The sequence below is a fragment of the Myodes glareolus genome, chromosome 19 (genome assembly GCF_982192425.1).
Source record: "Myodes glareolus chromosome 19, mMyoGla1.1, whole genome shotgun sequence".
NCBI classification, from domain to species: domain Eukaryota; kingdom Metazoa; phylum Chordata; class Mammalia; order Rodentia; family Cricetidae; genus Myodes; species Myodes glareolus.
The window spans coordinates 37,648,370-37,673,328 of NC_142044.1; the positions used below are offsets into that span (position 1 = coordinate 37,648,370).

Genomic DNA, 24,959 nt, shown 5'->3' on the forward strand with positions numbered 1-24,959 from the left:
GGGAAAACTCAATAAATATACAAAGAAAAGAATAAGCGGCTGAGTTTGGTTTTTACTGTTGTCTGGTTGTTTCACTTTGGTTTCTCAAGACAGAGTTTCTCTGTGACACCGTGGCTATCCTGGAATTCTTTCTGTAGAGCAGGCTGGCCTCAAACTCACAGATCTGCCTGCCTCTGCCTCACAAGTGCTGGGATAAAAGAAATGTGTCACCATTTCCCCGAATGTAACTCAGTTTTTGAGGGGTCCCTGATCATTGGTATGATGGGGAGGGGTGGGGTGTGCCCACACAGATGCAAGATGCATGTGAGTGCCTTCCGCTGACTCCTGCCAACCTGTGAGGCCGAAATGAGCCTGCCCTGTTGTGAGACAGACTTTTCCCAGGAAGACATGAACAAATGTCTACTCACCCCAGTTAGAGAATCAACAACAGACCCAAACAGGAATACGATCAAAGTTCAACCTGGTGAACCAATTAATTTTATTGAGATCACTCACAGGAATATTGGGAAGAGATTATCTGCAGGAGGAAAAGTCACTCCAAGGCAGCTGCAATACCGAAAGGCTCCACCAGCATGGGTGACAGCTCAGAAAAGCTGGAAAGCTGGAGCCCACTGCACAGCCTGCAGGCAGCTCAGCATGTTGGGCAGTGACTTTTCTAGGTGGTTCCATTGGGGCCTTTTCCAGGAAGCTCAGCTTCTTTTCTTATAGGCAGTTTCCTTGGTCTCTGCTTCTGCTGGGCAACTGGGCTTGTCTGGGAGTGGCTGTTTGCAGTCTTAATTGTTCCTATTCTCTTGGGTAAGGAGGGACCCAGTAAATCTGGCTTACTTCCTGTCTTTTTTGTTTTGTTGTTGTTGTTGTTTTGACATGAGTGCTCCATCTGAGTATAATCCTACATGCCAGAAGAGGGAGTCAGATGCCATTATAGATGGTTATGAGCCAACATGTGGTTGCTGGGTATTGAACTCAGTACCTCTGGAAGAGCAAGCAGTGCTCTTAACCACTGAGCCCCATTACTTCCTGTCTTAAGGAACTTCCTCGAAGGATGGAAACTGTTATACAGCCCCTGTGTGCGTACGTGTTCATACCCCAGCATGCCCACACATACTTCCCTAGAGAAGATGCACAGAACAGTTTAGGAGTAAGTCTGTACTTGGGTCAGGATGACCCTCTGCTTCAGGGGACTTGGGGTACACTGTAAATGGAGGTTTCTCTCTTGCTTGAGAGTTCCTGAATAACCACTCAGCGACTTATATTAATTATAAATGTTTGGACGATGGCTCAGGCTTATTCCTAGCTTGTGCTTACATTTAAATTAACTCTAGTAATTTATGCATTGCCACGTGGTCATAGCATTACCTCATTTTCTTTCTTTTTTTATTGTTTTTATTTAACTATATCTTTTTCTCTGCTCCCTTCCTCTCCTCTCCTCTTCTACCTTCTCCCATGGTCCCCTTGCTCCCAAACTCAGGAGATCTTGTCTTTTTCTACTTCCAATGTAGATTAGATCCATGCATGTCTCTCTTAGGGTCCTCATTGTTGTCTAGGTTCTCTGAGATTGTGAATTGTAGGCTGTTTTTTCTTTGATTTATGTCTAAAATCCACTTATGAGTGAGTATATATGATATTTGTCTTTCTGAGTCTGGGTTACCTCACTCAATATGATGTTTTCTAGATCCATCCATTTGCTTTCAAATTTCAGAATGCCATGATTTTTTCCTGCTTTGCAGTACTCCATTGTGTAAATAAACCACATTCTCCTAATCCAATCTTCGATCAAGGGGCATTTAGGTTGTTTCCAGGTTCTGGCTATGACAAACAATGCTACTATGAACATAGTTGAGTACATGTTCTTGTGGTAAGATTGAGCATCCTTTGGGTATGTACCCAAAAATGGTATTGCTAGGTCTTGAGGTAGGTTGTTTCCTAATTTTCTGAGAAATAACCATACTGATATCCAAAGGAAATGTTCCAGTTTGCACTCCCACCAGCCATGGGGGAGTATTCTCTTTACCCCACATTCACTTCAGCATAAATTGTCATCAGTGTTTTTTGTCTTAGCCATTATTACAGGTAAAAGATGGAATCTCAGAGTTGTTTTAATTTGCATTTCTCTGATGCTAATGATGTTGAGCATTTCCTTAAGTGTCTTTCAGCTATTTTATCTTCCTCTGTTGAAAGTTCTCTCTTTAGGTCAGTATCCCATTTTTTAAAATTTTATTACTTTTTCTTTTGATGACCAATTTCCTGAATTCTTTGTATATTTTTTAGATCAGCCCTGTCTGATGTGGGGTTGGTGAAGATCTTTTTTCATTCTGTAGGCTGCCGTTTTGTCTTGTTGACCATGTCCTTTGTTTTACAGAAGCGTCTCAATTTCAGGAAGTCCCATATATTAATTGTTTCTCTCAGTGTCTGTGCTACTGGGGTTATATTTAGGAAGTAGTCTCCTGTGTCAATGCATTCAAGTGTACTTCTCACCTTCTCTTCTATGAAGTTCAGTGTGGTTGGCTTCATGTTGAGGTCCTTGATCCATTTGGACTTGACTCTTGTACATGGCAATAGATATGGATCTATTTTCATTCTTCTACATGTTGATATCCAGCTATGCCAGCACCATTTGTTGAATATGATTTCTTTTCCCATTTTATACTTTTTTATTTTTTTGTCAAAAATCAGGTTCATAGATGTGTAGATTGATATCCAGGACTTTGATTGGGTTCCATTGGTTCTTCTATCTGTTTTTTTTTATGCTAATACCAAGCTGTTTTAGTACTGTAGCTCTGTAGTAGTAGAGTTTGTAGTCAGGGATTGTGATGCCTCCAAAAGTTGCTTTTTGTACAGGATTGTTTTGGCTATCCTGAGGTTTTTTGTTTGTTTGTTTGTTTTTTCATATGAGGCTGAGTATTGTTCTTTTGAGGCCTGTGAAGAATTTTGTTGGGATTTTGATGGGCATTGCATTGAGTCTGTTGATTGCTTTTGGTAATGATTGCTTTTGCTGTTTTTACTATGTTAATTCTACCTACCCAAGAGCAATGGAGATCTTACCACTTTCTGGTTTCTTCTTCAGTTTCTTTCTTCAAAGACTTAAAGTTCTTGTCATACAGGTCTTCCACTTGTTTGGTAAGAATTACTCTAAGGTATGTTATGCTAATTGTGGGTATTGTGAAGGGTGGTGTTTCTCTGATTTCTTTCTCAGTCCATTTATCATCTGTGTACAGGAGGGCTACTGATTTTTTTGAGTTAATCATATATTGTGCTACATTACTGAAGGTGTTTATGAATGGTAGAAGTTTCTTGGTAGAATTTTAGAAGTCGTTTATGTAAACTATCATATCATCAGGAAACAGTAAGAGTTTGACTTTTTTTCTGATTTGTATCTTCTTGATCTCCTTTTGTTGTCTTATTGCTTTAGCTAGAACCTCAAGAACTATATTGAAAAGACAGGAATACAGTGGACAACCTTGTCTTGTTCTTGATTTCAGTGGGATAGCTTTGAGCTCCTCTCCATTTAGTTTAATGTTGGCTCTTAGCTTGGTGTGTATTGCCTTTATTATGTTTAGGTATGTTCCTTGTATCCCTGTTCTCTCCAAGACCTTTATCATGTTGTGTATTCTCGAAGGCTTTTTCAGCATCTAATGAGATGGTCATGTGGAGTATTTTTTTTCAGTTTGTTTATATGGTGGATTACATTGACAGATTTTCATATGATGAACCATCTCAGCATCTCTGGGATGAAACCTACTTAATCATGGTGGATAACTTCTCTGATGTGTTCTTGGATTCGGTTTGTCAGTATTTTATTAAGTATTTTTGCATCAATGCTCATGAGTGAGACTGGTGTGTAATTCTCTTTCTTTGTAATGTCTTTGAGTGGTTTGGGTATCATTGTAATTGTAGTCTCATAAAAATAGTTTGGCAATGTTCCTTCTGTTTCTATTGTGTGGAACAATTTGAGGATTATTGCTATTAGTTCTTCCTTGAAAATCTTGTAGAATTCTGCACTGAAACCAGAATTTTTTTGGTCCTGGGCTTTTTTTGGTTGGGAGACTTTTGATGACTGTTTTAATTTTTTTAGCGGTTGTAGTTCTATTTAATTTACTTATCTGGTCTTGATTTAGCTTTGGTAAGTGATATTTATCCAAAAAAATATCCATTTCTTTAAGTTTTCCAATTTTGTAAAGTAGAAGTTTTCAAAATATGACCCAATGATCCTATGGATTCCCTCTATATCAGTTGTTATGTCCCCCTTTTCTTTTTCTGATTTTGTTAAGTTGAAATTCGCTCTCTGCCCTTTGGTTAGTTTGGATTAAGGTTTGTCTATTGTGTTGATTTTTCTGGAAGAACCAACTCTTTTTCTCATTGATTCTTTGTATTGTCTTCTTTGTTTCTATTTTGTTCATTTCAGCTCTCAATTTGATTATTCCCTGACATCTAACATCCTGGGTGTTACTTCTTTTTGTTCTAGAGTTTTCAAATGTTCTGTTAGCTCACTAGTGTGGGATTTTTCCAGATTTTTTTTAAATATTTATTTATTTATTTATTTATGTATTTATTATATATACAATATTCTGTCTGCATGTATGCCTGAAGGCCAGAAGAGGCCACCAGACCTCATTACAGATGGTTGTGAGCCACCATGTGGTTGCTGGGAATTGAACTCAGGACCTTTGGAAGAGCAGGCAGTGCTCTTAACCTCTGAGCCATCTCTCCAGCCCCCCCAGATTTTTTATGTAGGCATTTAGTGCTGTGATCTTTTCTCTTAACTGGTGCGGGAGAATTGTCTGTATTCTGTCAATCATATTTTAATAAAACGCTGATTGGCCAGGCAGGCAGTATAGGCGGGAAAGCCAGACAGGAAGTAGAGGTGGAGCAAGAGACTGGGAGTATTCTGGAAAGCAGGAAGCTCCCTCCGTAGTTCTGCCCAGACCACCGGAGAGGAAAGATGTAAGCTGCCCCACTGGAAACGGTACTGAGCCATGTGGCTAACGTAGATAAGGATAATGGGGTAACATAAGTTATAAGAGCTAATAAGTAGCCTGACCTAATGGGCCAATCAGTTTATAATCTTATGGAGTTCTGATTGATTTTCTTTGGGATTTGCCAGCTGTGGGGTACCGGGCGGGAACAGATACCCCAACAAGTTGGCCCTCATGTTACACTTAACACTGTTTTCATTGTGTCCCACAAATTTGGCTATGTTGTGTGGTCATTTTCATTGAACTTTAGGAAGTCTTTAATTTCTCCCTTTATTTCTTCCTTGATCCATTGATGATTCAGGTAAGCCTTGTTTAATTTCCATGTGTTTGTAGATTTCCTGGAATTAGTGTTGCTGTTGAATTCTAATTTTAAGCCATGGTGATCTGATAAGATACACAGGGTTTTTCCAATTTTTTTTTGTTACTGAGTATGTGGTCAGTTTTTGAGAAGGTTCCATGTGGTGCTGAGAAGAAGGTATATTCTTTTATGTTTTGATGGAATGTCATATAGATGTCTGTGAAGTCCATTTGAGTCATAAAATCCATTAATTCTCTTATTTCTCTGTTAATTTTCTGTCTGACAGACCTGTCCAGTGGTGAAAGTGGAATGTTGAAGTCTCCCACTATTAGTGTGTGTGGTTTAATGTGATTTAAGCTTTAGAAGTGTTTCTTTTACATTTGAGGGTGCCCTTGTTTTTGAGGCAATGATGCTCAGTATTGAGATTTCCTCTGGATGGATTTTTCCTGCGACTAATATGAAATGTCTTTCTTTGTCTCTTTTTATTAATTTTGGTTTAAAGTCTATTTTGTTAGTTATTAAGATAGCTACACCTGTGGGCTGAATCGAGCATGACCATATCAGAGGCTGGAGTGGCCAAGTTAGCGCCAAAAAAAGTGACAGTTAGAAAAAGGCACAGTTGGCACCAAAAGCATAAGAACTACGCCAAAAGCATGATAGTTAGAAAAAGGCACGAAATTCAAAAAGGGTGACATGCCAAAGCCCCTGAAGACTGCTCCCAGCCAAGATGGCGCTGAAGGGGAACAAGGGCGAGGAGATCTGATTTATTCACAAGAAGATTGGAGTTAGAGATGGGGTAAGATGACATAAAGTGCCTGATGCCTGCATGATCCCCATTAGGGGCTATAGGAGCCGAGGCTCATATAGATAGGACTGCTGACATGATTGGTTAACTTCCCTCAGCTTCTTCTGGGATTCGTGGGTTTTTACTTTAAAAGTTTCATGTTATAAGAAAATGAACGAGTTCCTGCTTGTATTGACTCTTTGCTGCATCTGATTGTCTCCAGAACCCTGCGCTTGATGGCAAGAGGCACACTTCTTCTCCTCAGTCAGGGCCAGTCTCAGGCCATTAGTTTAGTTCTTCGGTGGGATCTACATAAGGACCCAGCATACACCCACTTGTTTCTTAGGTCAATTTGATTGGAAATTTTTTTCCGAACCCTTTACTCTGAGGCAGCATCTGTCTTTGAGGTTGAGGAGTGTTTCTTGTATGCAGCAGAAAGATGGATTCCGTTTTTGTATCCAATCTGTTAGCCTGTGTCTTTTTATAGGTCTGTTGAGACCATTTATATTAAAGGATATTAATGACCAGTGATTGCTAACTCCTTGCTGTGGGAGCTCCTCTGCTCCTTCAGCCAATAGCCTTTTAAGATGCCAGTCCACTTGGGTGTGGTCTCTTTTGCTTTAAAAAGCAGCCATAGCCATGCACTTGCTCTCTTGCTTCCAGCTCTCGCTTTCGCCTGCTAGACTCTGTTCCTGTTCACTCAGAGGGTTGTTGTCTAGGACAGTGATCTGTAAGTTTTCCCGTTAAATAAATAACCCTTTTATTATTCATAATTCTGAACTGTTGTGTGGGATTGTTTTGTGACTTACACCTTCATCTGGCACCTACGAACGATTGTTTTTAGAACACCCCCACTCCACCTCCATCCCCACTCTACTGTCCACCGCCAGCTCAGAGTGTGCCTGGCTAGGCACGAGCCCTCCCCTCACTGTGCCTGTGGCTTGTGCGTGGAGCTAGCAGTTCATTTGGATATAGATTTCTCCTGAAGCGGTGGCTTTTCTTGCTGCAGATCGGCTTTATCTCATTACCCACCTCAGAGCAGCTTTCGGTCCTCCCACCACTGCACACTGCACAGAGATTCAGACAGGATACGGGCTTTCCTGGGTGCCTGCTGTTATCTTGTTATCCCTGTGCTCCTGCAGCTGCTGACTGATCAGGGCCAACACGGTACACACAGTTTGTGGTTTCTATTAATAACTACTTTTTGATCTAAGCATATCTTTCAGCATTTCACATTAAAATCGGATTCATACCAGTCACATGACTCCAACTTCATTGCCAGGCCCAGCTGGGTTAGTTTTGTAGGTGGCAGGTTATGGTTATCGCACCTAATCCAGCTAATTAAACCACAGGTAAGATTTAATATCCTAAATATAGATCATAAGTTGTTAATTTAAATGGCCAATATGTTAGACAACCTAACAGTCCAAGGTTCCAATAGCTTATTTACTTACACCATGTGTGAGGTTTTACAAGACTTACATGATGTCCCTTATACATCACTAAGTTTAATTCTGGAGATTAATTTTGTCCTCAATATTTTTTTCTTAAAAAATGGTTTATCAATAGGGCTAAGAATGAGGTGTTTCTAGAAATGGTGCAGTCTTTACAGACTGAAACTACATTTCTCAAGAAAGAGTTTGGAAATCTGAAGAAGGATATTACCACCTTAACTAACAAAACTCAATCCACTGAGGTTCTTTTGGAAATGGTACAGACTTCATTTAATGGAAGATTAAACACTCTGAAGAAGGAAACAGTTGATTTGTAACATAAAACCCAATCAATGACAGTGGGTGCTGAAACATTATTTGAGAGAATTTGCACTGTTGAATGTATTAATCAGATTCTGTCAAAGGGATCTGACAGATTGACTGATAGAATGTCTCTCCAGGAAGGTAATATGCATGCTATAAAGATTATGTCCAAGGATGAGACAATATCTCTACTGGACAGACTTCATACCTTGGAATCCTCAATGAGGGCATTAGAGAAGAACACTGGACAGGAGATCCAGACATTACAAAAGGCAATGGTAAACAAATTTGAAAAAAATTTAGGAAATTATCGAATTTGATGACCAGGAACAAAAGGTACAAAGGCAAAATTTAACCTCGTCGGTATGTAAAAATGTCCAGTATAGCATCCCTAGAGTTCTGCCTGCCTTTCCAGTAATAACAACAGAAAAAGTATCTGACCCCAAGTACCTTAAGGTTGTCAAAGAATATACATGGGAGCCCATTCATATGACTGATCTAAAGGATATTAAACAAGCAATTGTAGCTTACAGACTACATTCATCATTTGTTAGGAAAATGGTCAAAACCTGGGCTTTCAGTAGCAAAGCAACGCCTCAAAATTGGGCTCAGTTAATCTCAGCAGCAGTCCAAGAAAGTGGACAGCAATTACTTTGGAGGTGCTTTTTTAAAGAGAAGACAAAAATTTTAGAGCAACAACAAAAAACAAAAGGACTTGAGATTTCCCTAGATCAAACTCTAGGCAAAGGCCTTTACTCTGATCCTCAGGATCAAGCTCTTTATGATGACCACACCCTGTCCCTATATAGTACAGCAGCTTTAAAGGTTTGGGACAGGATTCAGGAACTAAGTAAGAGAGTTTAATCATATCTTAGGGTTAAACAGGGTCAGAGAGAACCTTTTAGTGACTTTTTGCAAAGACTAACAAGGGCTGTACAAATAGAGGTAACTGGCCCAGCAGCTAGATGTATAATAATTGAATCTTTGGCTTATAAGAATGCCAACATTGAGTGCAAATGAATCCTTGGGCCTTTAAAGATCAGATCAGCACCCATGGATGAATGGGTCTTGCATACAATGAATGTTGAGAGACACTTGACTATGGTACTGGAGCATGGGTTGAAGAAGCAATTTCCAATGGTAAAAGAAGACATCAAAATACCAAATGTTTTAATTGTAGTAGAATAGGACATATGAGGAGGGATTGTAGATAACCCTAGGAATTCTAGGACTAATGCCTCCTCTGGGAATGGCAGAAATAGGAGGACTCAGCCTTCAAGTGTATGTAGGAGGTGTGGCAAAGACCAACATTGAACAAATGAATGTAGGTCAATGAAAGATAGACAAGGCAACCCGATACCATCAGGAAACTCCATGGGGGCACCTCACAGGCCACCATAACGAATGTGGTCCAGTCATTCCCAGTTACTGTGGAGAACGTGTCTCAGCAGAAAAACTAAAAGATCCAATGCCTGCTGTAAAAAACAATACTGGTCTGAATGATGGGTTAAATGTGGAGGATGAGTCAAAAACTACAGGAGAACAGAGGAACCATATATTTGGGCAGACTTTCATAAATGATCAAAGACCAAAACTAATGCCATTGTATAAATGGCATTTTTATTGAAGGCTTATTAGACATGGGTGTGGATGCAAGTATCATTACTCCAGAATCTTGGCATACAAATTGGCCTCTTAAAGAGATAGATATTCAATTCTTGGGAATTGGCACCCTATCTTGGGTAAAACAAAGCACAAGATGGGTTGAGTGCATAGGGCCAGAAGGGCAAATAGGAAGACTAAGGCCATATAGAGCCAATATTGTAGTGAATTTGTGGGGTTGTGACCTATTGCAGCAATGGAATATCCAGATTAACATTTCTGCAGTCCCAAAAACTTATGTTTCTGAGGAAAATATTAGAAGATATTGTAGATGACAGACACCAGCTGTTTGGGTTGTACAAGAACACAAAGCAATTGATAAACCTTCAGAGATACCAACAGCCCTACCTTTAAAATGGTTAACTGAGGAACCAATATGGGTTAAGCAGTGGCCTCTAACTGAAGAAAAGTTGCAGGATTTAGAACAGCTGGTACTGCTCTAGATGCTCGAACTATAGAAGAATCTACCACTCTTGGAATTCTCCTGTATTTGTTATTAAAAAGAAATCTGGAAAATGGAGAATGGTGACAGATCGAAGGACTATCAACAGGTTATTCAACCTATGGGTCCTCTACAATCTGGAATTTTCTGCCTTCTCTGTTACCAAAGGGATGGCCTCTCATAGTTATTGATTTAAAGGATTGTTTCTTCACTATACCTTTACAAGAAAAGGATAGAGAAAAGTTTGCCTTCACAGTGCCTACTTATAATAATTCTCAGCCCACTAGGAGATATCAATGGACTGTCCTCTCACAGGGAATGCTCAATAGCCACACCCTGTGCCAATACTTTGTCAGCCAGCCATTGGAAATAATTCCAATAACTGGAGCTCATACATTTTATACTGATGCAAATAAAACAGGGAAGACAGGTTACAAATCAGAAGAATTAAGTAAGGTGAAACAAAGTTCTTATAATTCTGTCCAGAAGGCAGAATTATATGCTATTCTTATGGTGCTAAGGGATTTTAAAGAATCTCTCAATATAGTTACTGATTTGCAATATGCAGAAAGAGTTATCTTGCATATTGAAACTGCTGAATTTATACCAGATGATACAGAATTGACTTCATTATTCATCCAGGTGCAAGACATAATCAGGAATAGGCTTTGTCCTATATACGTAACATACATCCAATCCCATATGGATTGCCAGGTCCTCTAACCACAAGGTAATGCAGAAATTGCATTGTGATCAATTATTGATTGGAAGTGTATTACAGGCCTCTGAATTTCATAAAAAACATCATGTCAATAGCAAAGGTTTAAAGAAAGAGTTTTCTATTACATGGCAAAAAGTTAAGGAGATGATAAGTAGACGTCCTACTTGCTCTTCCTATAATCAAACACAGTTGCCTGCAGGGAGTAACCTTAAGAATACTCAAAGGAATGAAATCTGGCAGATGGATTGTTTCACTTTACGGAATTTGGTAAATTAAAATATGTACACCACACCATAGTCATGTATTCAGGTTTTCAATGGGCAACTGCCTTGAGCTCAGAAAAGGCTGATTTGGTAATCACACATTTATTAGAAGTTATGGCCATCATGGGTATACCTGCACAAATAAAGACAGACAATGGTCTGGCATATGTTTCTAAAAAAATGAAACGTTTTTTCTTATTATAATATAATGTACATTACAGGTATACCAAATAATCCTACAGGTCAGGCAGTTATAGAAAAGACAAATCGTACTATAAAGGACATGCTGAACAAACTCAGGAGGCAGAGGCAGGTGAATCTCTGAGTTCGAGGCCAGCCTGGTCTACAAGAGCTAGTTCTAGAACAGGCACCAAAGCTGCAGAGAAATAATAATAAGATAATAATAAATCCTCACTTCTGCTTTTGACTCTCCCAGTGGTTCTCAACCTTTGGGTCACAGATCATCTAAGAAAACACAGATACTTACACTATGATTCATAACAGTAGCAAAATCACAGTTAGGAAGTAGCAACACGAGGAACTGTATTGAATGGCTTCAGTGTTAGGATGGTTCAGAACCACTTCCCTATCCTGTTTCATACCTCCTTCAGACCCCCTTCCTCCCTTCTCATGGTCTCCTTTCTAGTTGTCTTTCACTACCTGTACTCACGCACTCACACACTACACACACACACACACACACACACACACACACACACACACAAACACTCATATGACACACACTCACACTACACACACTCATGTGACACACACACAGGTGCCACACATGCTGGAGAGATCTCTCAGTGCTTAAGAGTACTTCTTTTGGGCGGTGGTGGCACATGCCTTTAATCCCAGCACTCTGGAAGCAGAGGTGGGCGGATCTCTGTGAGTTCGAGGCCAGCCTGGTCTACAGAGTGAGTTCCAGGACAGGCTCCAAAGCTACAGAGAAACCCTGTCTCGAACCCCCCACACACACAAAAAAGTACTTCTTTTAAGAGTATCATCCATGTTTGATTCCCAGCACCCATGTTGTAGCTTAGAACTATCTATAACTCCAGTTCCAGGGAACCTGACATCCTCCTCTGACCTCCACCAGCATCATTCATGCTTAGACATACATGTAAATAAAACACTCATATACTGGCTGAGCAGTGGTGGTGTACTCAGGAGGCAGAGGCTGGTGGATCTTTTTGAATTCAAGGCCAGCCTGGTCTACAGAGTGAGTTCCAGGATAGCCAGACCTACACAGGGAAACCCTGTCTCCAAAAAAACAAAAAATGAAACAAACAAAAATTTAAAAAAACACACACTCATGCATAGAAAATAAAAATAAAAAGCTTGTGATTCACATCTTTAATCCTAGATTTAGGAGGCAGACAGGTAGATCTCTGTGAGTTTGAGGCCAGTCTTGTATTGAGTTCCAAGACAACCGGGGCTACATCATATGACTTTGTCTCTAAACAGACATTATTCTGCATATGAGAAAACTATCCATTTGTCTTTTGAATCTGGCTTATCTCACTTAACATAATGTTTTCCAATTGCATCTTTCCAGCAAGTGCCATGAGTTCATTGTTCCATATGACTGAATAAAATTCCATTGTATATTTATGCCATCTCTCTCTCTCTCTTTCATTTATTCATTCTTTCTTTGGTTGCTATTGCTTTGTTTGTTTTTTGTTTTTTGAAATGGGGTTTCAGGTCTTGCTGTCCTGGAACTAGCTCTGTAAACCAGGCTGGACTTGAATACAGAGATCTGTTTGCCTCTGCCTCCCAAAAGCTGAGATTATAGTCATACACCACCACCTCCCACCATATTTTCTTTATTCATCTATTGATGGGCATCCAGGTAGAGTCTACTCCCTGGCCATTGAACAGTGCAGTGGTAAACATGTATGTGCAAGTACGTCTGCGTGACCTATAGTATTTCAGTATATACTCAAGAGTGGTTTAGTGGAATTGTACAGTAGTTTTGTCTCAGTGTTTTTTTTAATGATTTAGTTTTATTTAATGTGCATTGGTGTTTTGCCTGCATGTGTGTCTGTATGAGGTTGTCAGATCCCCTGGAACTGGAGTTACAGACAGTTGTGAGCTGCCACGTGGATGCTGAGAACGGAACTGGGTCCTCTGGAAGAGCAGTCAGCAATCTGAAGCACTGAGCCATCTGTCCAGAACATCATTTGTTTCTTTGATGATTGTCATTCTGACTGGGAAAAGAAAGACTCTCAGGAACTTTCCAGAAAGCTCGGTGGGAGGTGGAGGAGTGGCGTCTGCCTGAACCGCGCTGTGCTATGCTCCTCTTTCAGCTCTCTGGCACCGGCCTGCTCACTGGCTGTAACAAAAAAAAAAAAAAAATGGTGAAAGAAACCACTTACTATGATGTTTTGGGGGTCAAACCCAATGCCACCCAGGAAGAATTGAAAAAGGCATATATAAAATTGGCCTTGAAGTACCATCCTGATAAGGATCCAAATGAAGGCAGAAAGTTTAAACAGATTTCTCAAGCTTATGAAGTTCTTGCTGATTCCAAAAAAGGGAGTTATATGATAAAGGAGGAGAGCAGGCAATTAAAGAGGGTGGAGCAGGTGGTGGTTTTGGCTCACCCATGGATGTCTTTGATATGTTCTTTGGAGGAGGAGGGAGGATGCAGAGAGGAAGGAGAGGTAAAAATGTTGTGCATCAGCTCTCAGTGACCTTAGAAGACTTGTGTAATGGTGCAACAAGAAAACTGGCTCTACAGAAGAAGGTGATCTGTGACAGATGTGAAGGCCGAGGTGGTAAGAAGGGAGCAGTAGGGTGCTGTCCCAACTGTCGTGGGACTGGCGTGCAAATAAGGATTCATCAGATCGGACCGGGCATGGTTCAGCAAATTCAGTCAGTGTGCATGGAATGCCAGGGTCACGGAGAATGCATTGGTTCTAAAGACAGATGTAAAAGCTGCAATGGAAGAAAGATAGTTCGAGAGAGGAAGATTTTAGAAATTCATATTGATAGAGGCATGAAAGATGGTCAGAAGAGAACATTCCATGGTGAAGGAGACCAAGAGCCAGGACTGGAGCCAGGAGACATTATCATTGTGTTAGACCAGAAGGACCAGGCTGTTTTTACACACCGAGGAGAAGCTCTTTTCATGTGTATGGACATACAGCTGGTTATGGCATTGTGCGGCTTCCAAAAGCCAATGTCCACTCTTGACAGCAGAACCATAGTCATCACCTCTCATCCGTGTCAGATTGTCAAGCATGGAGATATAAAATGTGTGCTAAATGAAGGTATGCCAACATATCGTCGGCCAAATGAAAAAGAATGTCTAATCATTGACTTTAAGGTCAACTTTCCTGAGAATGGCTTTCTCTCTTCTGATAATCTCTCTTTGCTGGAAAAACTCCTTCCTGAAAGGAAGGAAGTAGAAGAGACTGATGAAATGGATCAGGTAGAACTGATGGACTTTGATCCAAATCAGGAAAGACAGCGTCATTATGATGGAGAAGTGTATGAGGACGATGAACATCACCCCAGAGGTGGCGTTCAGTGTCAGACCTCTTAGTGGACCAGTTACTGTCTGTCACTCTATATGCAGTAGTGAATATGGGAAGGACTGTAATCATAATATGCTCACTACTTAGCTGTTGTTCTTGTTTTATTATTCAACTATAGTAGTGTTTTAAAAGATAAATGAAGAATAAACACAAATATAAAAGCTCTGACTTTGCCCTGTATGTATGATGACTTCAATGTTCAAGTTTAATACTTGTAAAAACCTACTTTAAAAGTTCCCTAGCATCTGTTAGGCCATATCTTCTGTAACTGATATTAGCTGTGTACATTAGACTGATATGCTAGGTATGTGTTATATGACCCTTAATTGTTAAGCTATGGAATTAAAATTCTGTATTTAAGGTAATCAGAAAAAGAAAACAATTAGTAGTGACATGTTGGTCTGTCTAGTTGTATGAAGTGGACTAATTGTGATGCCTCTGCATTGTATTGCCTCAGCCATTACTAGAAGGTGGCATAATACATCATTTCACCTGCTATTAGTGACAGAAATGATACATTCCTAAAGAAATTTATCATAAACTACTGCCTAAGGGCTTGCTCTTCTAGATTGCATTCTCTTCTGCTGTGCCATCTGTTAAAAGATTTTATATATGTGTGTATATGCATATATGTGTATATATACATATACATGCATACATACATACATACATACATATATACACACACAGTTAGAGAACATGGCCACCTCTTTTCCCTTCTCCTTAAACCATAATAAGCCCTTGGGTAGTGACTTCCAAAACCCAAGTAATTTTACAAATTAAAGTAAAGAGACCTTGTGTGTGGGGAAGTGAATTGCATGTATCATCTTTGACTTGGGCTCCAACATAACTACAATTTAATGTTGGTAGTATAGCAAATTATGAATAGCTTTGTTGTATGTTTTAAAGTCACATGTTCACATGCTTAAATCTGAGTATCAGAATTTAAGCAGTTATTGAAATGTATGACTGTCTCCTAATACACTGATTATAAAGTGTTAAAAGAAAAAGACTCTCAAAGAAGTTTTCATTTGTCTTCCTCTGCTACCTAAGAACGTTGAACACTTTTTTTTTTGGTTTTTCCTGACAGGGTTTCTCTGTGTAACAGTTCTGGAACTCCCTTTGTAGACCAGACTGGCCTCAAACTTACAGAGATCTGCCGGCTTCTGCCCCTCTCGAATGCTGAGATTAAAGGCATGTGCCACCACTGCCCAGCTTGTTGAACACTTCTTTTTTTTGTTTTTGTTTTTGTTTTTGTAGACATGGTTTCAGGGACTCTGTAGGAAAATTTAGAATCCAGTCCTACGATACCTCCAGTGCTGCTAAGAATTCCTCCAGACATTTGGGCTCTCTTGTGCTTCCATATGAATTCTAGAATTACTGTTTCTAGGAGAATGTCACAGCACATTGATGGGGACTGTGTTGAATCTATAGATTAGATTGCTTTTGGTAATGTAGTCATTTCCACTATGTTAATTCTGCCCACCAATGAGCATGGGAGATCTTTCCAGCTTCTAGTGTCTTCACCAAGATATTTTTTGGTTTTGGAGCTAAAGGAAATGGGATTTTTTCACTAATTTTTTGTTTGTTTTTTTTTTATTTGAGATTGGATTTTTTATTTTAAAATTACATAAGGGGGCTGGAGAGATGGCTTGGGGCCTAGAGAAATGGTTCAGAGATTAAGAGCGCTGGCTGTTCTTCCAGATTCCCAGCAAACACATGGTGGCTCACAGCCATCTGTAATGAGATCTATTGCCCTCTTCTGGCCTGCAGGCATACATGCAGGCAGATCCTATAAAATAAATAAATAAATAAATAAATAAATAAATAAATAAATAAATATTATTTAAAAATTACATTTTTATGCTGGGTGGTGGTAGCACATGCCTTTAATTCCAGCACTTGGGAGGCAGAGATCCGCCTTGTCTTGAAAAAAAAAATACATACACTATTTATTTATTGTGTGTATGTATGTATGTACCTGCATCCCAAAGATTCTGGTAACTTGTACTTTTATTTTCACTTAGTTTTAGAAACGTTCCAATTTCCTCCCTGATTTGACCCACTGGCCACTTAAAGGTGCCATTCAGTCTCCATGTATTTGTGCAGTTTCTGGAGTTTTTCCTATTACTAATTTCTAATTAACTTCACTATACTCTGTAAGATACAAGCGGCCATTCGATCCTTTTGTGTCTGGAAAGCCTTGGTTTGTAGTGCTAGAGACGTTTCCCAGGTGCCCTGAGAAAAGTGTGTATTCTGTTTCTGTTGGGTGGACTAGCCTGTCATTCTATGAAATATTTGTTAAGTCCGTATGTTCTGTGGTAGAGCCCAACACTGAGGCTTCTTTGATAATCAGTGTGCAAGGTTCCTTATCAGTTTGTGAGGTTTCTTTGATTATCAGTTTGGATGCCCTTTCTAGAGATTAGAGTGGAATGATGGAAGCACCCACTCCTAAGAAATATATCTGGCCCTATCTGACCTTATATGCCCACTAGTGTTTGTCCTATGGAACCCAACATTTGCTTCCTTCATATTTACAATATCTTCTAGATGGACGTTTCCCCTTACTAAAATCCAGTAGCCTTCTATGTAATTTTGTTTGGAAGCTTCTATTGTAGGATTAGCCATACCAGCTTGTGCTCAAGTTCCTTTCATTTGATGGTTTGCCTCCCCCACTTGACTATCATCCTTGGGCATCTTGAACAATATGTGTGCTTCTTAGAGAAAATGTATGGCTGGAGCTAGTTCTTTAGCCAGTTGGCTAGTCGCTTTCCTTATTGGTAAGCTTTATCCGTATACATTTAAGGTTGCTTTTGAGACATGTGTGCCAACCCCTGTAATTTGATCCTTTGTGATCAAAATTACTGTTTTGTGATCGGCTGGATTGTTGTTCTTTTCTTCCCTGTTAATATCAGGGTATTACTGGCTTGCTGGACTGGATTGGTGGGGTCCTTTGTTCCACCACGAAATGTATTCTTTCTTGTGCTCTTGTAATTGGGGCTTGCTCTCTTCCTTCTCCGTGTATAGTGCTCCTTTAAGTGTAGGGGTAGCTCTGTTTTTAACTCCAGATCCTTAAGATGGCTGCATTCAGAGTCAGTAGCACAACAAAAGGAGATTTCATTCAGCTGCAGACCACCCACCAGGGAAATCGGTTCTCTCACCAAACACTGCAAGCAGATTGGAGGCTCCTGAGCACGGTGGCCTTGTCCTAGTGGTTGGCCTGCCACGCTTTTATCTGCTTTCTGTTTAGGAAGTAGTTTCTTAGTACCCTCCTCCCCCAGGCAGGACCCCAGCAGCTGAACCCTTGTTAGGGGTTCTCCTCTGTGGAGCATGTGTGTTTTCCTCCACCACGTCACTTCCTTTGTGGGTTTCCGAAGCTTCTCTCTCTCTCTCTCTCTCTCTCTCTCTCTCTCTCTCTCTCTCTCTCTCCTTATTCTGACTCTTTTTCATCAGCTCTCAGAGGCCGTCCCCATTCTGCCATTGTCTTAATTAGGGTCTCTATTGATAAAACACCATGACCAAAGCAACCTGGGGAGGACAGGGTTTATTTCAGATTACACTTCCAGGTGACAGTCTTTAGTCAGGGCTGGCAGCAACTCAAACAGGGCAGGAAGTTGGAGGCAGGAGCTGGTGCAGAGACCATGGAGGGGTGCTGTTTGCTGACTCGCTCATCACAATTTGCCTAGTCGGCTTTCTTAGAGAACCCAGGACCACATGCCCAGGGATGGCACCACTCACTCACAATGGGCTAGGCCCTTCCCCATCAATGGCTAATTAAGAAAATGCCCTTCAGCTGGATCTTACAGAGTCATTTTCTCAATTGGAGTTCTCTCCTTTCAAATGACTCTAGATTATGTCAAGTTGATATAAAACTAGCCAGGACAGCCATCTTAACCAGAAGTCCTTGAAACACTCCTGGAAGGCAAGCCCGGGTGAGTAGAATGGAAGCAACCCAGACCCTAGAAAGCCCTGCACCACAGCAATGCTTCCCGGACCCTTAGGTCCTGAAGGGCAGAGCATAGGTAGATGTTGCCAACCACACCCAAAGCCCAGGTGGGAGATCCAGTGAGCTCACCAGTGGAAGGGCCCACAGGAGAACATCTGAAACAGGAGACTGACTGGGCCTGCAATGAGGCCTCTGTGGGGGGGGCACCAAAACAAAGAATAGTGTTGTATACCTTTAACCCCAGCACTGGAAAGGCAGAGGCAGGCAAATATCTGTACGTTCGAGGCCAGCCTGGTCTACAGAGCTAGTTCCAGGACAACCAGGGCAACACAGAGAAACCTTATCTCAAAAAACAAACAAACAAAAAACAAAACAAAACAAAACCAAGAAAAGAAATGGAGGGAGAGCGTAGGTCAGACTCTAGCCCCTAGCTGCCGGACTTTCAGTGGGAGGGTTTTCTGCAGGAGAAGTTGGTAGTCCTGGGGCTGGAACTATAGCATCCAAAGTACCCTTTACCACTGAGTCAGCTCCCCGGCCCCTGCCATTAGTCTTGCTGCATACTGCCTTGCTCACCTTGAGCCAAGCTGAATCCTGAGCAGCAGTTCATCCCACCACTTTCTAAGACGGTTGGCCAACCCCTGCCAGCCACACTTTCTAAGACGGTTGGCCAACCACTGCCAGCCATTCATATTTATTTTGAACACATTCCATGTAGATGCTAAGTAAGTCGGATCCCATGCTTGTCCCAAAAGGACTCCAAGGTGGGGAAACAGCTTCCTGCTCATTATCACCCTGTGCATATCCTGTGTTTGTGAGGAGGCCTTCCTGCATCCTGAGGACATTCCAGGGTAGGCATTCTAAGTGGAGGAAGCTGCCTATGCCAAGCGCCTGGAGGGGTGAGGTCACAACTATGGCTGGCTCTTCCTGACTATCCAGCTATGCCTTCCCATTTGAGTCCTGTACAGGAGGACATTGGGTAATGACATACCCATTCACAGTCTGGTGGGTGCGGAGTGCCTGCTTCCCACATTTCAACCCACGGGTGCAATCCCTGCTTGGGCTCTCCAGCATAAAGGGATGTTAGAAATACCTTCTAGAGAACACCATTGTTCAGGTGGGTAGGAAATGGATTGGTTATCCAAAGGAGTAGGGACAGCAGGTATGGACAGGAGAGCAGGTCAATGCCTCTGGACAACATAACCTCAAGGACATAGGGGACATAAGCCGGGACAACTGTAAGGAATAGAGAATGGAAGAAGAAACAGAGGTGACAGGCTACTGACATGACTAGGAGAGCCATGAGAGGTACAACTAGGCATACTGAACCCTAGGAAGGGGGCAGGATAGCCTACAGTGGCATCACCTTCAGTGCCTCCATCAGACCCTTGCTTGGGAAGCAGATGCTATCCAGGACAGGTGTCAAGTCCAAGCTAGAGCAGAGGGCACACTCCAGAGAGATGACAGAACTCGCCTGGCAGAGAATAAATAGATGGACCAAGACTACAGAAGGGACTTTAGATGGAACGTGCCATCGGCGACACAGTTGTCACACGGTGGGCCCATAGAAAGTAGTTACAGGGCAGTGAGCACCAGTGTCCAGCACTAGGCCCAGGGTGACGTTTGAATAGACTTCTGCGGATCTGCTGGAGCAGGGATTGGTGACGACATGGATAATGTGTGCACGTGCATCTGGATACCAGGCCTGGTTCACCGAGGTTCAGGGCAGTTCCATCGGCTTGCACGGCTCCGGCGTAGGAATGGACTATCGTCATAGAGTGGATGGGGCCTTGCAGGATATGAGTGATGGCGGATGAAGCGTAAGAGGCTGGGGCGATGTGGTCGGACCTGCGCCCGAGCAAGCAACGCCACCTGCTGGGCAGACACGTGCGCTGCCGCAGAAACCGCAGACTCCGGGTCACCCTGCAGCTGTCCTAGGTCTGTATAAAGGGGCGGTTAGGATGCCTGCGAGAGGAGCCTGGGGCCGGCCCGCACCCATTCTATCTTGTCCACTCCTCTCCAGCACTCTCCCCCATGGCACATCCGGTCCTCACCCTGGAACAGAGAGTCCAACAGGTCCTGACTGACTCCGCTGGGACTAGCGTGATAGACGAGGAAGCCTGTACCAAAGCAAACCAGTGAGGTCTGGCCCAACCCTAGAAGAGGCTGGCTCAGCTCTGGGATCCCTAGCCACGTGGGTAAGACCGCCTCACCTATGAGCACAGTGGCGGCCCGGCGCAAGGGGTCCTGTGGGCTCCGCAGGTAGCCCTGGGTCTGACTCAGGAAATGCTTAACATGGCTTGGATATCGCTGAACCTAGGAACACAAATGCTCATGACAGCACGGAAGGATCAGTCCTTCCTGGAAAAGAGGCTGGGCAGGCAACATGAACAAAGGCTCCGGACTGACAGGCCTCAGGAGCCCGGGGGTCATGTTCAGCTCGGGTGGAGACTGCTTTGAGGGGGAGTGGCCTATAGAATCCTAAGAGAGCAGAAGCAGACGGTACCCCTCTCCCCATCACGGTGCTTCCTCTACTAACCAGGCGGTGGCAGACACGGCTTAGAGCCTCAGGGCTGTCATAGTGAGCCACAGTGACCATCTCCTCCAGCAGGCCCCATCGAAGGGCCTGGTCACAGCGAGCTAATGTCCACTCTGAGCTCTGGAATGGAGGAAACAAGCAGGGTTAGGGGTCCAGAAGATGAAAAGTGGCGGAAGAAAAGGAACTGTGGCCAGAAAAGGGTGTCAATGTCCAGGGTGAGGCGCTTAGTATAGCAGCCCAAGGGAAAAAGACAAGGACCTCAAGGACTTTTAGGTGCAGGTCTTTTTCCCTTGAAACCTTCAAAGAGGCCACAAGGTTGGAGCGGAAGTTCTGGATGAGACAGAACACTGACCTCAGCAGCATCCTGGCTGGAGTCATGTAGGCGCAGCAACAGCGGCACCAGACTCTGCAGCACCAATTTCCTCAGGGGTCCCCGAAGCCCCAACCGGAGCCCTCTCTGACCCCGCCGCACCAGCGTTCCAAGGAGTCCCACTGCCGAAGCACGGACAGAGTCCCGAGCCTTCATGAGGAAATATAGTCAGAATTCAAGGCAGAAAGTGTGAGAGAGAAGGTCAGTGCAGAGTAAGGAGGGACGGGGGAGGGGGGGGCGAATCAGGGGGCTTCAGATTAAACCTCGATCTGATGGGCAGGACCACAGGCAACTGGGTGGGCACCCTAGGGAGAGCCTGCAGTTGGGACTGCGTAACTATAGACAGTTCCAAGCGGGACACGGTGGGACCACAGAGCAGGATTTTGCTCACATCGTCCAGTAGCGGCGGGAGGCGTGGTCGCAGCTCAGAGCTGAGGAGCCTCACCGGTGCTCCCGGCTGCAGCAGCAGTCTCCGCAGCGCGCCCAGTGCAGCACCCACGAGCCGCGTGTCGCCTTCGCCCAGCGCTCTAAGGAGTACCGGCAGCAGCGTGTTCACGTGCCTTATCTGTAAAGACAGGACTTGTGGCCGGACCCTTCCAGACACAGCCTAAGTCCCGCCTGGCCCAGCACTACCAGAATGGCACCTTCCCACGATTCATTGCAAGGTGGCCAAGACCAAGTAGGCCTAGCCAGCGCACGGTGGGCTCTGGGTCGCCCTGCCAAGTTCGAAGCCTCTCCAGGATGACATCCTCCCGTAAGAGTCGTGCAGTGGGCCGGCTCTGCAACAGCTAGGCAAGAGGCATAGAGTCAGTGCATCTCTGCGTCTGGGCAGGCAGTCACCCCTCACTACACTCCTGGGAAGCAGGCTCACCCCAGTAAAGAAGGCCATAGCTGTGAGGCGATGCGGTTCGTTGGTGCTTCGTAGCCGAGGAAGCAAGTCTGCAAAAAGGCCTCGGAGATGGTGATCGGCATGCGCCACCATGGCACTGGAGGAGGGTAAAAGGGAGCTCTTCCTTCGCTTGGAAGGGCTCATCCCACCACCTCATCTATGCCACCACCGCACCTTGCCAGCAGGGAGCCTCCTCCTGTTGTGTTGTCCTGGGGTGTCTCCTCACCTGGCCAGCAGCAGGACACCCTCCAGGTGCGTGTGGGCTCCTACCAGTCTCCTCCAGCCTCCTGCTTGCTCCATACACGTGACCACCATTCGGCCACCATCCCCTGTGAGCAGGGCCTTCAAGGCCTCCACTGTGCAGCTGGAGGTGGGAACAGTAGAGTGGTGGGCAGTGAGGGCAAGAAGGGCCTGTCCCATCCCCCACTCACCCAAGTGTACCTTCTCACCTGGCATGACTGTGAGGTGGCCCTCGGTGAGAAGGCTCCCAAACTTTAGGGCTCTCAGGGGAATGAACACCTTGAGCCAGCTCATGCAGCTGTGTGACCAGTGCTAACAGCAGGTGGGGGTAGAAGCCTCGAGTGGCTCCCACGCAGCCAGAGACTGACAACATCTCCCCAAGAGCGCGTGTGGCCTGCAGATCGAGTGAACCCACCCTTGGAACTCTGCCAAACGTGAATGCGTGCAGGACATCCCCCACAAGTGTGACTTGGGCGCTAATCTTTAGTCCCACCATCACAAAACTACTCTTGGATTGCTTGCGGTTGGGCCACGCCCCCCATGGCACCTCCTGGAGCCACTTACTGCCAGTGCCCCAGGCTCAGGACCCGCCGTGCCCTTCAGTGCCCACAGCAGTTGCACCAGCACCTGCCCATTTACGCGCTGGTTCCGGCTCAGGCTTCGCCACAGCTCAGCGGCTGCCCTGGGGGTGAAGGGCCTCGGAGTGAGGAGGAGCTGTGAGGAATTCTCAGGGAAGCCTACCACTCGGGCTCTAGGAAAAACCTCCAGAAATAAACCATCTTCCAACTGGCCCACATCCCAGAAAAAAAACAACGGAACCAGTCCCAGAGGCCAGGAGCCACCTGGACCACACTGAGCCCTGTTAGGTCGGAGACAGGGAAACAGACCTGTCCACTACTTCTACTATTTTAATTATTGTAGAGCATAAATCTGGGATAACGTCTGGGGTAAATGACCCAAAGAATCAGAGGCTTCCAGGAGCCCAAGCTACCCTGATTTCTTATCCCACCCACATCTGCAGGAAAAAGCAGGGAGGGGGGGTGCGCACGCGCGCTAAACTAAACCTGGGTATGGATGGGGCCAAATTCTACGATCAAGCAATCAAGCGGGAAGGGGGAAGGAAGCCGCGTGGGGCCGCACAGCTGGGAGGGCGGGGCAGGTTACCGGTCTGGGGGTAGTGAACTGGGTAGCAGAGCACACACCACATCCTGCGCATGCTCCAGAGCCAGTGCGCTCAGCACCCGGAGGGCTGCCCGCCGCGGTCTTCCCTCTGCCAGGCTAGGTACCTGTGCCAGGAGCCCACGCACCAGACTGTGGACCTGGGTAAAAGGGACCAAATGTCAGTGGTCAGGGTCCCTTTAACCCAAAAGGAAACTCTTGCCTGCACCGCACCACTTAGTCAGAGCAGCCTTTAGGGGGCGTGTGGTTGAGGTTGCATTCTCCTCCCACCCAGAAGGGAGGCTTGTAGGATTCTCTAGGTTGGAGTGGGAATGCTAACCTGGTCCTCCAGTCGTTGTCCCTGGGCTTCCAGGGCTGAGGACAGAGTGAGCGCAGTTGCCTGGGTCCCGGCATAACCAGCCTCCTCCAAACAGGCAGCTGTATACAAGGCAAGGTCTGCCAAGGCTCCTTCCTCCCAGGAATACTGGGAGGCCTAGGGAAGGGAGAATGGAACATGGAGTTTATGAAGTCCCCAAGCCTAGCTCAGCTTTCTTCCTTAGCCCTCCAGTCTCCTCATCCTTCAGATGGCTACACACCCTCTTCCTCTATGGTCTTTTCCTGCTTTTACCCTCAGAAGTTTCCCCAGCTCCAGTACCGCTTGTCTTTCCAGTGCCTAAGCGAACGACAGCCAAACCATGCACCACCGATGATCATTCCTCAACACTCACCTGGTAGGGTCTCTCAGGGCCTGGCTCCTGGGCATCCTGTGGGGAACAGTTCTCACTGCCCGCTGTGGGGGGTTGCACTTCATTCTCAGGCTGGCCCTCAGAGGCAGGGGTGAGTGTTTGAATGTAGGTCTCAGCCTCAGGTTCAAGCTCCAGGGGCTCAGCCTGAGCGCCTGTAGAAGAGGATCCCACAGGCTGCCCCTGGTTAGCCCGGATTCCTTCAGCTAGAGCTGTCAGAGTTAGGGACCCCACAGGGCCATCTCGGCCCCGGCCCCACACACCCCCAGCCATGGTGTTCCTACCAGTGGCACCTGCTACCACTCTTCCAGTGAAGTTGTGCCCAGATCTGACCTAGAATCAGGCCCCGGGCGGGCCCACAGGCGGGCCTACAGACAGGCGTGGTGGCGTGGGCATAGACGTGCATGCGTGCCTGAGCATGTGCCAGTGGCTGGCTGGGGAAATCACAGAGGTATCCTAGCATGGGCTTGTGAAGGGTTTCTGCCCAGGCTGCTGGAGTTACATGGAATGGCAAGAAGACTGGCTCTGCCCACTAATGCCCGTGTAGATGTGGACTCCAGAGAGGAGGGAGGTCTTTAGCCAACTACCTGCCCCTCTTATCTGGGGGAGGGCTCCAGAGCAGTTTGAGATTATTC

General features: G+C 44.6%; 1 protein-coding gene and 1 pseudogene across 2 annotated transcripts; one reads left to right on the forward strand and one right to left on the reverse strand.

The window, feature by feature from the left end:
• The first annotated feature begins 13,254 nt into the window (after positions 1 to 13,254).
• On the forward strand, positions 13,255 to 14,472 carry LOC125413473 (dnaJ homolog subfamily A member 1 pseudogene; annotated as a pseudogene).
• A 3,499-nt stretch (positions 14,473 to 17,971) lies between these two features.
• Mroh6 (maestro heat like repeat family member 6) lies at positions 17,972 to 24,670 on the reverse strand. Of its 2 annotated transcripts, none has more exons than XM_085679148.2 (14): positions 24,310 to 24,670; positions 23,922 to 24,074; positions 23,588 to 23,742; positions 22,988 to 23,105; positions 22,633 to 22,817; positions 22,410 to 22,547; positions 22,166 to 22,280; positions 21,939 to 22,082; positions 21,740 to 21,859; positions 21,277 to 21,444; positions 20,925 to 21,044; positions 20,599 to 20,701; positions 20,440 to 20,505; positions 17,972 to 20,325 (listed from the first exon to the last, which is right to left on the reverse strand). In XM_085679148.2, the coding sequence occupies exons 1-14, from the start codon at positions 24,595 to 24,597 to the stop codon at positions 20,096 to 20,098; spliced, it is 2,103 nt and encodes a 700-aa protein (XP_085535274.2). In that variant the 5' UTR covers positions 24,598 to 24,670; the 3' UTR covers positions 17,972 to 20,095. The 2 variants fall into 2 exon arrangements, with proteins under 2 accessions (XP_085535274.2, XP_048310849.3); XM_048454892.3 differs by having other exon boundaries at positions 21,686 to 21,859; positions 24,310 to 24,666.
• Between the last annotated feature and the right edge of the window lie 289 nt (positions 24,671 to 24,959).